Genomic DNA, 15,804 nt, shown 5'->3' with positions numbered 1-15,804 from the left:
TCTCTGTTCACCACTTTGCTGTGTATGCCTTTCTTTCTCTGTTTTGATTAGTCTGTAACGCTTCTTAACACACATTCACATGATCTGTCTCGTCCTGTCTCGCTCTCTCTCTCTCTCTCTCTCTCTCTCTCTCTCTCTCTCTCTCTCTCTCTCTCTCTCTCTCTCTCTCTCTCTCTCTCTCTCTCTCTCTCTCTCTCTCTCTCTCAGACGGGAGCTGATATATGTGGGTTCTTTAGTACGGCTCAGTATGAGATGTGTCTTCGCTGGATGCAGCTGGGAGCCTTTTATCCCTACTCACGCAACCACAATGGCAAGGGCAACCCGGTGAGTGTATTTAAAATGAACAAAGACACAAACACCCACACGTAAGGACGTGCAGAGACAGGTATTTAAGCACAGACCCCCTTACACACACACACACACACACTCGGTGAGATACATACCTGTTTGGCGGTGTAGTGTGCGTGGCATTCTGTCTAGCGGTGACCTTTCGGAGCGTTGAACACATCTGAGAAATACAATAATGCCCGTCCGGAGATCGATCCCACCAGGCAAAATTTCCCTACACAGCTTGCAATACGAGACAGTCCATATCGTGGTGGTGGTGGTGGTGGTGTGTGTGTGTGTGTGTGTGCGCGCGCAGCGTGCGCGTGTGTGTGCATGCCTGTGTGTGTGCGTGCGTGTGTGTGTGTGTGTGTGTGTGTGTGTGTGTTGGAGCGCCATGGAGTGGGCACATAATTGAATTCTCAAGGTGATCCATGCACCACTGCCCAAGCCCCATACCCCCAACCCACCCCTCACAAGCACACCCTATGATCTCAATCATTTAGTAATGGCTTGCAAATAGGTGTTTAAACAGGGGGAAAATTGATGGAAGAAAACTACACACGACACGAAATAGCAGCCCCAGATGACGGTTGTAAAGCGAGTGAAAATGGGTGTGTGTGAGAGGGAAAGAATTAAAGCAGACAGGGAGTAAGAAGAGAGGGAGCGAGGAGACAAGACAGGTGGAGATGGGAAGACAGAGCAGGAGACGTGGAGAAGGATATATAAAGTAAAAAGGAAAGAGTGATCATTAAAAAAGCAAGACAAAAAAAAAGGTGGAAGAGATAAGAATAAATAGAAGACTGGAGTTAGGAAGGTGAGATGGATAACCACTTTTGAGACTCCTGCAATCAGGTTGGGAGAAGAAGTGAGAGGGGAACGTGAGAGGGCATCAACAGGAAAGCTTTTGAATGTTGAAAAGAGAAAAAGGGTCATTCGTTATTCAATTTACTCTTAAAACAGTGTTTCTTTTGGTCACTTATTTATTTATTCATCCTCTCATCCATTCATTTATCTGGCAGGGTGAGGAAAAGCCTCATTTTCACTCAGTCTCTCACTTTAACCTGCAGCCTGCTTAACAAACCGTTTGACAACAGAGCATTAACACCACCAAGCTGGGCCGGAGGGCACACAAGGTCAGAAACAGAAAAAGGGGAAGACAGAGAGAGTGACGGCGAGAAAGAGAGAGAGAGGCAGAGAATTTTTTGCACAGTCATTCCCAGAGACCAGTCATGCTTCACTTCTCTTTGCCCTCGGACAACTTCCACTATTGACCTCTAAATAATTTCCTAAGCTCTCGCAATATTCTGCACTGTCCACACTGGTATCTGCACTGTGCAGAAATAACCAGGGCTATTGTTCGCCAGCTTCTCTTGTGCAGCCATATTTAAATGGCGTGTACGGGTATTCATCCAAAAGGCATCTTCATTGTTAGCCTAAATGTTGTTTTTTTTTTTTGTTTTTTTTTTGTCCCAGTGGTAGTTTCGTATTATGAGAGAGAGCCCTAAAGGTTAATGACGTGGGGTGAGGAAAGGAGAGAGAGAAACAGAAGAATGGAGGAGGTGGGAGTGGGAGGCAGAGAGGATGGCAGATTCCAGACAGATAAATGGAGGGATAGGTGATAAAAAAGGGTGAAAAGAGGTGGCAAAGCCGGGTAACCTTATTTTTCATCAAACCTCTGTGTGTGTGTGTGTGGGGGGGTGTGCATGTGTGTGCGTGCGCTTGCATTTGTGTGTGTGTATACTTGTGTACTTGTGCATGTATGTGTATTTGTATACATTCAATGTGCATATCATTGTGCGTGAAGTGTGTTTGCCAGGGTAAACATGGCCATAAATATAAAGAGCCCCATGAGATGGATTCTCTGTCTCCATCCCAGACTGCTCTTCATTACTACCTCCTCTTCTCTACTGCCTCATAAGATGAAAAGTCCAGCGAGCTCGATCAACAGACAACGGTCAAGCCATTAAAGATGTTGTTGAGAGCTCACAGGTCCTTGTTCCTCCATGCACACCGTTTCTTGAACCGTGGTATAAAGTGTGTAGCATAGAAAAGGAGTAATTGCGTTGGGCAGTTAATGACAAGGTAAAAGTAGGGTATATTGCAGAACGGCATAATGAAGGCATCTTAACCGTTTGTCAGAAATCTTGGCATAGCACATCATTATATGCCAAAGCAACAACTAGACACAACCAAGCATGTCAGCCTCTAATTTTAAGAGCGCTAAGAAAACCAGTGCTCCAGACGGGAATCAACAGGCGAGTCATCACACACTCAGTCGCTCTATTAGACACACCCACACATACACACACACACACACACACATATACACACAAACACAGAATTTGTAGGATTAATAGCTACCAGGGTTTAATTTGTGCCAGATCCTGCTGGACAGGATCCTGGACCTCCCAGATTGGGACCGGCACCTATTTGATTGAATCTGGCACCTCCTTTGTCATTGTCAAAATCTGTAAATAAAAGTGTAATATTTACTGTTATCTGTTCTTTCATGCTTTTATTTCCCTTCGAAGTTACTCGTAAATGGCTCGTTTGTCTATTTGGGAGGTATTTTAAATGTGACTTAAAAAGGAAAGAGACATCAGGTCACACTCAGTGATGCTTGAAGCATGTGAGATTTATGCACATCACGTGAGCTAATGTTGCTGCTATTGAATTAGGATATCCTCAGCAACAAGGGGGAAACTGGCCTACAGACAGACACACAGACACACTGACAGACACAGACAAATAGACAGACAGACACGCACTGACAGACACAGACAAATAGACAGACAGACAAACAGACAGACAGACACACTGACAGACACACAGACACAAACAGCTTGCTTGCTGGTTGTCCATCGTGTCCGATGATGACCATCTTCTCCTATTTGTGAGTCCTTTGGTGGCTGAATAGTCCGATCCTGGATGCACAGTTACAGTTGCAGACTGGGCATGTAAAAGTGGTGCTGGGAGGGGGGCAGGGGTAGCTTTTCGAGCATGCCGCTTTGCATGCTTTGCCACACGGTGTTGTGTGCGCTGGTTTTCCATATACTTCACTCCCTCTGAGACGTGAGAGTGCCAGGTGGTGCGACAGGTAGAAAGTTCCTCCAAAGAAGAGGGGTTAATCTGGCATCTTTTCAGTGTAGTCTTCATTTGGTCTTTGAACCACTTCTTCTGCCCACCAGGAGTGCATTGACCAAGGTATAGTTGGTTGTAGAGGACTTTATGTGGGAGTCATTGGCTGGGCATGAGAATAACATGCCCAAGCCACCTGAGTTGATGGTGGTTTAGGGTAGACTCCACGCTGCAGCTGCCTGCCCGCTCCAACACCTCTGTGTGTGGCACTCTGTCCTCCCAAGTAATGCGGATCCTCTGGAGACATCTCACATGGAAGGCCTCCAGGCTTCTGAGATGGTGGCTGTAGTGTGGAGATGCACACTGCTCTGTAAACAAGCACTTTGGTGTGGAGACTGAGGTTGCTGTTCTGGGAAACCTTTCTCCTTAGACGACCAAAAGATGTTGAGGCTCGTTTGAGGTGGTGCTGAATCTCATCATCCATTGTGCAGGTGTCAGATAGCATGCTTCCCAGATATTTGAAGGCAGGAACAGTGGCCAGTTGTTGCCCTTCTGCTGTGTTGGTTGGGTTGTTGGGTGGCTTGGGAGGCTGGCAGTCAGCTGACAGATTACCTCTGTCTTTTGGGTGTTGATAATCAGTCCCATTCTCCTGTATGCAGTTACAACTGCCGACATAGTGTTTTGTAGGGCTTCTGGTGTGTGAGCTACCAGGGCACAATCATCGGCATACTGTAGCTCAATAATGTTCTCAGAAGTCAACTTGGTGGTTGCCTGAAACCTCCTGATATTGATAAGGTTACCATCAAGCCTGAAGTCAATGGTCACAAACACAGACAGACAGACACACTGACAGACAGACAGACACATAGACACACAGACTACATCCCTTAGTTTGGTTTCTTAGCCTGCTTGCTTTTCATGGTTGTAAAAAGAACTTTCGGCCCTAATTCCATTTCCCCTCATTGTAGCAATACACGGACAGGGAAGTGAAGGGATGGTCAATGAGAGAGAGAGGTAAATAGTAAACATCTGTTTGTACGCCCCCCCCTCCCCCGCTAATTTTGGGTGATTATTGAGAAAGCTCTAATTAATAAATGTAACTGAATAGTGCTTTGTTTGTGGTGACAGTTTTGTGTATTTGTAACAGTTAATGTGTTGTCCAGTGTGCTGTAGGCACTGTGGATGCGTCCCGTGACTTTTTCCTCACCACTGACCCACCAGAGCAGCACCTTCTCTGAGTTCTAAAACCTCCTGTTTTACAAATGAAGCACTGATAACCAAAATGCTATTTTTCTTTTATGGTGGGTTATTACAGAGCTTAGGACATCCAGATGTCTGAGGGCAACACAAACAATACAGAAATCAAAGCTAAAAAAGAAACAGTGACTCGCTGTTGTGATTATCATCCTGGGGAACGTGTGTGATTGTAGGCAGTACAGTGCAGGATGAAGGGCGATGAAAGGGAAGCAGGTAGAAGAATTGGTGAGGGTCCAGGTGATTATAATCTGGGAAGTTTCCACAGAAAATGAAATAATGATCCATTGAACTTTGAAGATGAAACTGTTGTCTCACGGTGCTAGGGTGCTAGGCCTACCCAGCAACCATAAGAATGTGACTGATCATTATTGTCAAACCAGATGCAGGTAAATTACAGTTGGAGGGGTTGTCTGGCATACTGTTGTACTGCTTTATTATTATTTCAAACTGAAATACAGGGAGACAATTTCAATTTGACATGCACAAAATAATGGGGAGGCAATCATATTGTTGGAGAGAAAAATTGAGACGCATCCAAAAGAAAATCACACGTTTAGTATATACACACAGACACAAACACACACACACAGACACACTCCCAACACACATTAGCAGCTGATGAGTGTGCGACACATGAAACACGCTTGTACTGCTATGTATTAAAAGGTTGTTTTTTTTCCTGTATCTATATATATATATATATATATGCGTATCCTGCTCTCAGGGTCACAGGGATGCTGGAGCCTATCCCAGCAGTCATTGGGCGACAGACGGGGGCACCCTGGACAGGCTGCCTGGCCATCACAGGGCACACACACACACACACACACACACACACACACACACACACACACACACACACACCTAGGGACAATTTAGTATAGCCGATTCACCTGACTTACATGTCTTTGGACTGTGGGAGGAAACCGGAGCCCCCGGAGGAAACCCACACAGACACGGGGAGAACATGCAAACTCCACACAGAGGATGAACCAGAACGACCCCCAGGGTTGGTCTTCTTGCTGTGAGGCAACTGCGCTAACCACTGCGCCACCATGCCACTATATATTTTTTTGTTTTTTGGAAAACGACAATGGTGTTGATGAAAGTGCTAAAGAAATGAGGAGTGGAATAATAAGATAAATGTAGGAAAAAAACTTGGAACACTTTAGTAAAAGCCTGTTTCGTGTGTTGCGCACTCATCAGCTGCCAAGTTTATATATACGCTGAGATGGTATGAAAACATGGAACAACAAAAAAAATTTAAATATGCAAAATAAAGTACTGATACATATACTGATACATACACATACCAACTCGCACACCCACACTCAGAGCCACAGAGCTGCACATGTTGTGATGATACTAAAGCTAAGAATTATGGGTAAAACAGATGAAACAGAAGTGGCCAATAGGACACAGCTGTGCCACACTGTAGCTGCGTATTTTTGTGTGTGTGTGTTTGACTGAGCCTATGTTCATGTTTTTGGCAACTGACGATTGTCCCCATTACAGTTTGTTCTAAAAAATGGCTTAATACATTTAGATTGGCCTACATCTATGAAAACACTGTACATCCTGTCCTCTTTTGCTTCTGTTGCCCCTTAGGGGGACATTACAGTTAATACCAATTAAAATTAACATTGAGACGGAGCTGGCCAGGTACTCTGTTGCCCACTGTTGAAGAATTCATTTTGCAGGTATCTTTAGCATCATTTAGCGCTTAAATATTGATACAGCATAGTGCATAGTGCTATATATAATACATCCATGCAGCCATCCAGCCATCTAGTGCTGTACCCCTTAATCCAATTAAATTTCTATTAAAAGAGAACAGTGACATTGTCCCATAAATAGCTATTCTTGTAATGTCCTGTGATGTGTAAGAACCACCCTTATTACACTTCCATGACATAATTGATTAAAAAAAATGGTTGCAGTCATACATATATCTCAAATAATAAACATTTTTTTCCACGAAGGGAATATTTGCACCTTATTTACATATGAGAGGAATTAACAAGGACTGCTAGGATAGGCTCCATCATCCCGATAAGCGGTTTGGATAATGGATGGATGGATGGACAATTTTTGAAGTAAGTCTCAGTATGATAATGGTACAATGTTTTTGGTTTTGTCAATAACAGAGGCAAGATCCTGTGGCGTGGGACTCCGCATTCGCCGAGGCATCTCGTGATGTTCTGAATATACGTTATACCCTCCTACCCTACCTCTACACACTGATGTTCGAGGCCCATACCAAAGGAAGTACTGTGATCAGACCGCTCCTCCATGAGTAAGCACATGATCTCTCTGTCTCTCGCTCTCTCTCTCTCTCTCTCACACACACACACACACACACACACACACACACACACACACACACACACACACACACACACACACACACACACACACACACACATACAGCACAACATCGGCTTTGCTAACTACATGGCTGAGGCCCTACGGGGAAGCACATCATCTAAGATTATTAACAGGGCTGATCTCTTCTGGTTTTCTCGCAAGAGCCAGAGCCACCTCTTTACCAGCCAGATCATGTGATACGGGCTGATTTAGGTGGCTTTCTTACTTAACTGTTGCAACACTTCTTCAACACCATTCTGTTTTAATGCCCATTTCAAACTACTTTGAGCTTGTATCCATCTGCTTCATCATCTACACATGTATACATAAGAGACTTTTGAAAATGTGTCCCATTATGTATACATCCATCCACTTCTATCTCTTTTGGGAACAGTCCTAGAGATAAGAGAGGTTTGCTTGTGACTATAAAGTTACATGGCTCAGTTCCCTTCACATCCTTGTTAAGTCTATGAGAGGAAAGTGAAAGGACAACTTGTATCGTCCTTGATTACCTGTTTCTTTAGCAAGGCTGCTCAGTGGCCAAGAGGACAATGTGGCTGTAGTGAGACTCTTTCAGTTGTCAGTATATTCATCTTTATGAATATGAATGTGTATCAGGGCGTTGCTCATGGACATCTTGTGTTTTTGTCATTTGGTATGTGTTATTTGGCAGCTACCTTCAAATTGTTGGTCGGTTACATTTTTGAATGGGCATTATCTGCTCTACTTATTTGCACAGATTTAATGACTTAGCACTGTTTGTTTGCCCTAGGTTTTTGGCTGACAGCACCACATGGGATATCCACAAACAGTTCCTCTGGGGACCTGCCATACTCTTCACCCCTGTCCTAGATGCGGTACCCCACACACACACACACACACACACACACACACTCCCTTGCTCTCTCTCTCTCACACACACACACACACACATTTATATATAAATAAATAAATATATATATATATATATATATATATATATATATATACTACCGTTCAAAAGTTTGGGATCACATTGAAATGTCCATATTTTTGAAGGAAAAGCACTGTACTTTTCAATGAAGATAACTTTAAACTAGTCTTAACTTTAAAGAAATACACTCTATACATTGCTAATGTGGTAAATGACTATTCTAGCTGCAAATGTCTGGTTTTTGGTGCAATATCTACATAGGTGTATAGAGGCCCATTTCAAGCAACTATCACTCCAGTGTTCTAATGGTACAATGTGTTTGCTCATTGGCTCAGAAGGCTAATTGATGATTAGAAAACCCTTGTGCAATCATGTTCACACATCTGAAAACAGTTTAGCTCGTTACAGAAGCTACAAAACTGACCTTCCTTTGAGCAGATTGAGTTTCTGGAGCATCACATTTGTGGGGTCAATTAAACGCTCAAAATGGCCAGAAAAAGATAACTTTCATCTGAAACTCGACAGTCTATTCTTGTTCTTAGAAATGAAGGCTATTCCATGCGAGAAATTGCTAAGAAATTGAAGATTTCCTACACCGGTGTGTACTACTCCCTTCAGAGGACAGCACAAACAGGCTCTAACCAGAGTAGAAAAAGAAGTGGGAGGCCGCGTTGCACAACTGAGCAAGAAGATAAGTACATTAGAGTCTCTAGTTTGAGAAACAGACGCCTCACAGGTCCCCAACTGGCATCTTCATTAAATAGTACCCGCAAAACACCAGTGTCAACATCTACAGTGAAGAGGCGGCTGCGGGATTCTGGGCTTCAGGGCAGAGTGGCAAAGAAAAAGCCATATCTGAGACTGACCAATAAAAGAAAAAGATTAAGATGGGCAAAAGAACACAGACATTGGACAGAGGAAGACTGGAAAAAAGTGTTGTGGACGGATGAATCCAAGTTTGAGGTGTTTGGATCACAAAGAAGAACGTTTGTGAGACGCAGAACAAATGAAAAGATGCTGGAAGAATGCCTGACGCCATCTGTTAAGCATGGTGGAGGTAATGTGATGGTCTGGGGTTGCTTTGGTGCTGGTAAGGTGGGAGATTTGTACAGGGTAAAAGGGATTATGAATAAGGAAGGCTATCACTCCATTTTGCAATGTCATGCCATACCCAGTGGACAGCGCTTGATTGGAGCCAATTTCATCCTACAACAGGACAATGACCCTAAACACACCTCCAAATTGTGCAAGAACTATTTAGAGCAGAAGCAGGCAGCTGGTATTCTATCGGTAATGGAGTGGCCAGCGCAGTCACCAGATCTGAACCCCATTGAGCTGTTGTGGGAGCAGGTTGACCGTATGGTACGCAAGAAGTGCCCATCCAACCAATCCAACTTGTGGGAGCTGCTTCTGGAAGCGTGGGGTGCAATTTCTCCAGATTACCTCAACAAATTAACAGCTAGAATGCCAAAGGTCTGCAATGCTGTAATTGCTGCAAATGGAGGATTCTTTGACGAAAGCAAAGTTTGATGTAAAAAAAAATCTTATTTCAAATACAAATCATTATTTCTAACCTTGTCAATGTCTTGACTCTATTTTCTATTCATTTCACAACATATGGTGGTGAATAAGTGTGACTTTTCATGGAAAACACAAAATTGTTTGGGTGACCCCAAACTTTTGAACGGTAGTGTATATTAACTGGGATTCTTTTTTTTATTTAACAGGGAGCCATACAGGTGAAAGGCTATGTCCCTGATGCACGCTGGTTCGACTACCACTCAGTGAGTAAATACACAAAACTTAACACACAAGCTAGCTGTGTGCATATTCAATCAGAACAGGTGCTAGATAAAAATGTATGTAGCATATAAGAAATTTTCAGCACACAGTAGCAGTAGCAATTGAAACACAAACAATAACAAAAGTAAGAGCAACAGGAGGTATAACATTATAACATTTACAACAGCTACAAGAAATTATGATACAAAATTACAATCTGTCCAACTCAAGTGACTCTCTAAAGAAATTATCATCATCATATTACTATTATTTTCTCAAGCCTAATTTATTGTAAAATAGTTTAAAATGCATCATCACTTTCCTCGGGGATACAATAAGTGGCAGATCCACAACTACAAAAACCGTTAAAAGTTGTAACACTGTTAAGAGATGTAGAGTTGTAATGCAACAAGTATCAACAATAAACACATGTCTAATCCTTTTTTTCTCTTTTGATCTTGTGAAGTCCCCTCAAGTTCAGCAGCTACTAAAATCCTAACAAAATATTCAAACAGCAACACCTAAAAGGGAGTGCATGGTACCCAACCCCACTCTCAGACTAAAGAGCAGTAAAGTACATTGGGGACCATAAAAAAGGCAACAATAAACAAAAGACAACCACTCCAATGCCATGAATTATTTAATATTTTCAGATTTGGACATGGTGGCACGGTGGCGCAGTGGTTAGCACGGTCGCCTCACAGCAAGAAGTTCCTGGGTTCGAGCCCCTGGGTAGTCCTGCCTTGGGGGGTCGTTCCGGGTCGTCCTCTGTGTGGAGTTTGCATGTTCTCCCCCGTGTCTGCATGGGTTTCCTCTGGGTGCTCCGGTTTCCTCCCACAGTCCAAGACATGTAGGTCAGGGGAATCAGCCGTACTAAATTGTCCGTAGGTGTGACTGTGTATGTCTGTGTGTTGGCCCTGTGATGGATTGGCGGCCTGTCCAGGGTCCAGGGTGTCTCCCCGCCTGCCGCCCAATGACTGTTGGGATAGGCTGAAGTATCCCTGTGACCATAAGAGCAGGCTAAGCAGATTGGATAATGGATGGATGGATGGATGGATGGATGGATGGATGGATATTTGGACATCATCAGTGCCTCTCTTTTTATTTGCATGCTCATTCATCTTTTCATGTATGTTCTGTCATCAGTATTACCAGTGTTATTATATTATTATTATAATTTCATTGAACCTCAGGCCAAGGACATTGGGGTGCGCGGTCAGAAGATTTCCATGCCAACACCTCTGAATCAAACCAACCTTCATATCAGAGGAGGGCACATTCTACCTTGTCAGAAACCAGAGAACAACACACACCACAGGCAAGTAGTCAAATCAAGTCAATTTTATTTGTATAGCCCAATATCACACATTACAAATCTGCCTCAGGGGCCTTTACACCAACACAACATCCTGTCCTTAGACAGGAAGTACACCATAACACACTATCACTATTATCCACCTTTATCACTTGGGCCGGTGTCTGGGGCACTACATGCCTCTAGGAGCATCTGATTTCATAACCTCACCTTCTGCTTTGGCCTTGTCCCTTGGTTCTCTAAGCCACACATAGGCACAAATCAACAAAATTGTTCCCATAGTTTTATCATGTCGTCATGCAGCCAGCAAATGATGTGATTGAAAAGTTTGCCAAAATAAAGTCTAGAAAGAACACATGTTAGCAAAGCAGGACAAACACAGATGCAGATAATGAGGCTGTTGCATGTATGTGTGTGTGTGTGTGTGTGTGTGTGTGTGTATGTATATATAGTATGTGTGTATATACGTATATACACTCACCGGCCACTTTATTAGGCACACCTGTCCAACTGCTCGTTAACGCAAATTTCTAATCAGCCAATCACATGGCAGCAACTCAATGCATTTAGGCATGTAGACATGGTCAAGACGATCTGCTGCAGTTCAAACTGAGCATCAGAATGGGGAAGAAAGGTGATTTAAGTGACTTTGAACGTGGCATGGTTGTTGGTGCCAGACGGGCTGGTCTAAGTATTTCAGAAATTGCTGATCTACTGGGATTTTCACGCACAAGCATCTCTAGGGTTTACAGAGAATGGTCCGAAAAAGAGAAAATATCCAGTGAGCGGCAGTTCTGTGGGCGAAAATGCCTTGTTGATGCCAGAGGTCAGAGGAGAATGGCCAGACTGGTTCGAGCTGATAGAAAGGCAACAGTAACTCAAATAACCACTCATTACAACCGAGGTATGCAGAAGAGCATCTCTGAACGCACAACACGTCGAACCTTGAGGCAGATGGGCTACAGCAGCAGAAGACCACACCGGGTGCCACTCCTGTCAGCTAAGAACAGGAAACTGAGGCTACAATTCGCACAGGCTCACCAAAATTGGACAATAGAAGATTGGAAAAATGTTGCCTGGTCTGATGAGTCTCGATTTCTGCTGCGACATTCGGATGGTAGGGTCAGAATTTGGCGTCAACAACATGAAAGCATGGATCCATCCTGCCTTGTATCAACGGTTCAGGCTGCTGGTGGTGGTGTAATGGTGTGGGGGATATTTTCTTGGCACACTTTGGGCCCCTTAGTACCAATTGAGCATCGTGTCAACGCCACAGCCTACCTGAGTATTGTTGCTGACCATGTCCATCCCTTCATGACCACAGTGTTCCCATCTTCTGATGGCTACTTCCAGCAGGATAACGCGCCATGTCATAAAGCTCGAATCATCTCAGACTGGTTTCTTGAACATGACAATGAGTTCACTGTACTCAAATGGCCTCCACAGTCACCAGATCTCAATCCAATAGAGCACCTTTGGGATGTGGTGGACCGGGAGATTCGCATCATGGATGTGCAGCCGACAAATCTGCAGCAACTGCGTGATGCTATCATGTCAATATGGACCAAACTCTCTGAGGAATGTTTCCAGTACCTTGTTGAATCTATGCCATGACGGATTAAGGCAGTTCTGAAGGCAAAAGGGGGTCCAACCCAGTACTAGCAAGGTGTACCTAATAAAGTGGCCAGTGAGTGTATATGTGTGTGTATACACGTGTATATATTGTGTGTGTGTATATGTACGTGTGTATATATACATATGTATGTATGTATGTCTGTATGTATGTATGTATGTAGTATGTGTGTGTATACACGTGTATATATTGTGTGTATATATGTACGTGTGTGTGTATATATATATATATGTGTGTGTGTGTATATATATATATATACATATACATACACACACACATGCGCGCACGCACACACACACACACACACACATATATATATATATATATATATATATATAAACCTTGTTAAAAGAAACACTCAAGGGTAGGGAAAGTGCTCAACAAATAAGGAGCAAAATAATCCAGTGTGTCAAGTAATTCTTTATGAGACAGTTCAAGCCTGTTTCATGCCTAAAACAATTATCAGCTGTCAATAAAGCTACTCGGGAAAGGACATGCCATTTACTGCCTCGTAATGCACATCACGTGCACAACGTCCGATGAAGAAGGGAGAGGTGCGACATTCAAAAATTCAAAAACACGTGATCGCTAACGGTCCGATGGAGGGGCGGGGTGGTATTTGTCTATTGGCATGATTTATTTATAATTACAAAATAGGTGCTTAAGTTATATGGTTTGGAGACAGTGGCACTGACGACAAGACAGGAGGTGGCGCTGGAGGTGGCAGAGTTGAAGATGCTAAGATTTTCATTGGGAGTGATGAAGAAGGATAGGATTAGGAACGAGTTCGAGGGACAGCTCAGGTTGGACGGTTTGGAGACAAAGCAAGAGAGGCAAGATTGAGATGGCTTGGACATGTGTGGAGGAGAGATGCTGGGTATATTGGGAGAAGGATGCTGAATATGGAGTTACACATGTATGCAATAAACCTCTTTTTGAATGTTCCCTCCGTTAGACCGACGTATGTCTTTATTTTGCCGTTGTCATTTCTCGTCACCTTAGCTTGGTAGATAACTCCTTTCACCTGGCATTTTCTTTCAAGGGGGCATGAGTCATTCACACGGCAGTTGCAGTTAGGAGACCCAACTGCAACTGCTGTGTGAATGACTCACTCACCCAACAACTCAAGCTACGTTGATGAGAAATTAATGACAACGGCAAAATAGAGACATACATCGGTCTAACAGACGGAACATTCAAAAAGAGGTTTCATGCACACATGTAGCTTCAGAAACAACCGTTTAAAGACTGTAACATCTTTAAGCCGTTATATTTGGTCATTGGCGGACATAAACATTAATTATTCAACTGGAAAATTCTCTGAAAAAACAAAGCATATTCAACCAGCAGTAAAATGTGCAATCTATGTCTAACTGAAAAATATTTTATCATGTGCAAACCAGAAATGTCCACATTGAATAACAGGAATGAATTGGCCAGCAGTTGCAGACATAGATATAAGCACCTATTTTGTAATTATAAATAAATCATGCCAATAGACAAATATCATTAACCTTGTATGCAACTTACCCCCCCCACCCCCACCCCCACCCCACTCACAGATTGTTAGCGATCACAGGTTTTTGAATTTTTGAATGTAGGCACCTCCCCCTTCCCCATTGGATGTTGTGCATGTGATGTGCATGACGAGGCAGTTAGTGTGTTCTGTTCTTTCCCATGTAACTTTATTGACAGCTGATGATTGCTTATGGCATGAAACAGGCTTGTACTGTCTCATAATGAATTTACTTGAATCACTGGATTAGATAGATAGATAGAAAGATAGATATAGTCAGAGGTTTAATATTGCAGTCTATGGAACACTTCCATGTCTCTATACAGACGCAGAAGGGTACCTTGTTCATCATATATCGATGCTGGCAACTCAATATATGATGCCAATGGTGGATAATATGTTGTTTGTGACTGCGCATACAACAAAAGTATTGTGCAGTAGTCATTAAAGTCATTAAACCTCTGTGATTGTTGAATGCAGGTATGTTTTCACACAACTGAGTGTTGAGAGCAATCTCTTTATGATGTTATGACTGGAATAGTAAAATAAAGTGTCAGTGGGTTTTGCATTTCCGACAGTAATTCATTTTGCCACTGGGACAACATTCACTGCTTTACTGACGGACCTCACTGTTATTTCATAAGCAGCTTGTAGGCCTGTTCATTATGTCTTGATGATGCCAAGCAACATGCTTAACTAAAGATTACAAAGATACTAGGATTACAATTAAACTAGGCAGCTAAAAATAGTACTAAATCAATTAAACTAGGTGTGCTAAATTAACAGTTGTTGGCATTAGACTGGCTGAAGTCATATTTGTAACTAATAATCAATATAATAAGATTGCAAAACGCTTGTTCTGTGTTCCATATATGAAAAAAATATGATATGTCTGCTCTAAAAATCAGGTATAAGTAAGCATTGCCCCTTAGCAGGTTTTCTGTAACCTTTTTACCTTTTTTCTCTTTCTCCCTCAGTCGAAAGAATCCTTTAGCATTGATAGTTGCCCTCAGTGATAATGGTACCGCTCAGGGTTCCTTGTTCTGGGACGATGGAGAGGGAATTGGTAAGTGGGTAATGCACACATACATCAACCCACAAACAGACATGCACACAATACTGTATACAGTATATACAAACAGAGAGTGACCTACTAACACAACACATTAGTATATGAAAGCTTACTACGCATCCTGGAAAAACCGAAAATTTATAGATTCGTTTTCCAGTTGTGGAAACAGCCATGGAAAAAATAACAAAAATGGGTGTTTTTGTATGCTGCAGTGTCAACCGTCACTACATTACACCGTTATGAACCTATGCCATTGTTCTCAACTTCTTGAGTTGGTGAGAGATACTATTATGTTACAAATGAAGGCATACCTCAGTAAAACTCAGTGAGCTTTGGCTTTTAATGAGAAAATGTTCTTGAAAGGACCTAGAAAATTATTTCTTAAAAAGTGGGAACCCTGAGATGCTCATTCACATGTAAACATTTTCAAAAAGATGCACGCGCACACACACACAGACACACACACACACACACACATGCAACAAATCGAGGGGAGGTCATTAATAAAAATGGAAAAAAGAAGTGGACCAAAATTTGAGCCTTG

General features: G+C 42.7%; 1 protein-coding gene across 1 annotated transcript in view; it reads left to right on the top strand.

Annotated features, from left to right (window-relative positions):
* si (sucrase-isomaltase (alpha-glucosidase)) overlaps positions 1–15,804 on the top strand; it is a 112,063-nt gene that overhangs the window by 82,403 nt on the left and 13,856 nt on the right. Inside the window, 6 exon segments of the mRNA XM_056283008.1 lie at positions 208–324; positions 6,810–6,958; positions 7,802–7,886; positions 9,670–9,726; positions 10,918–11,042; positions 15,166–15,254. Coding sequence (XP_056138983.1) covers positions 208–324; positions 6,810–6,958; positions 7,802–7,886; positions 9,670–9,726; positions 10,918–11,042; positions 15,166–15,254 — 622 coding nt within the window.

Source organism: Lampris incognitus, chromosome 7, assembly GCF_029633865.1.
Source record: "Lampris incognitus isolate fLamInc1 chromosome 7, fLamInc1.hap2, whole genome shotgun sequence".
In the NCBI taxonomy this organism is placed as follows: Eukaryota; Metazoa; Chordata; class Actinopteri; order Lampriformes; family Lampridae; genus Lampris; species Lampris incognitus.
Note: the sequence above shows the minus strand (reverse complement) of the source record. Positions and strands in the feature narration are given on the sequence as shown.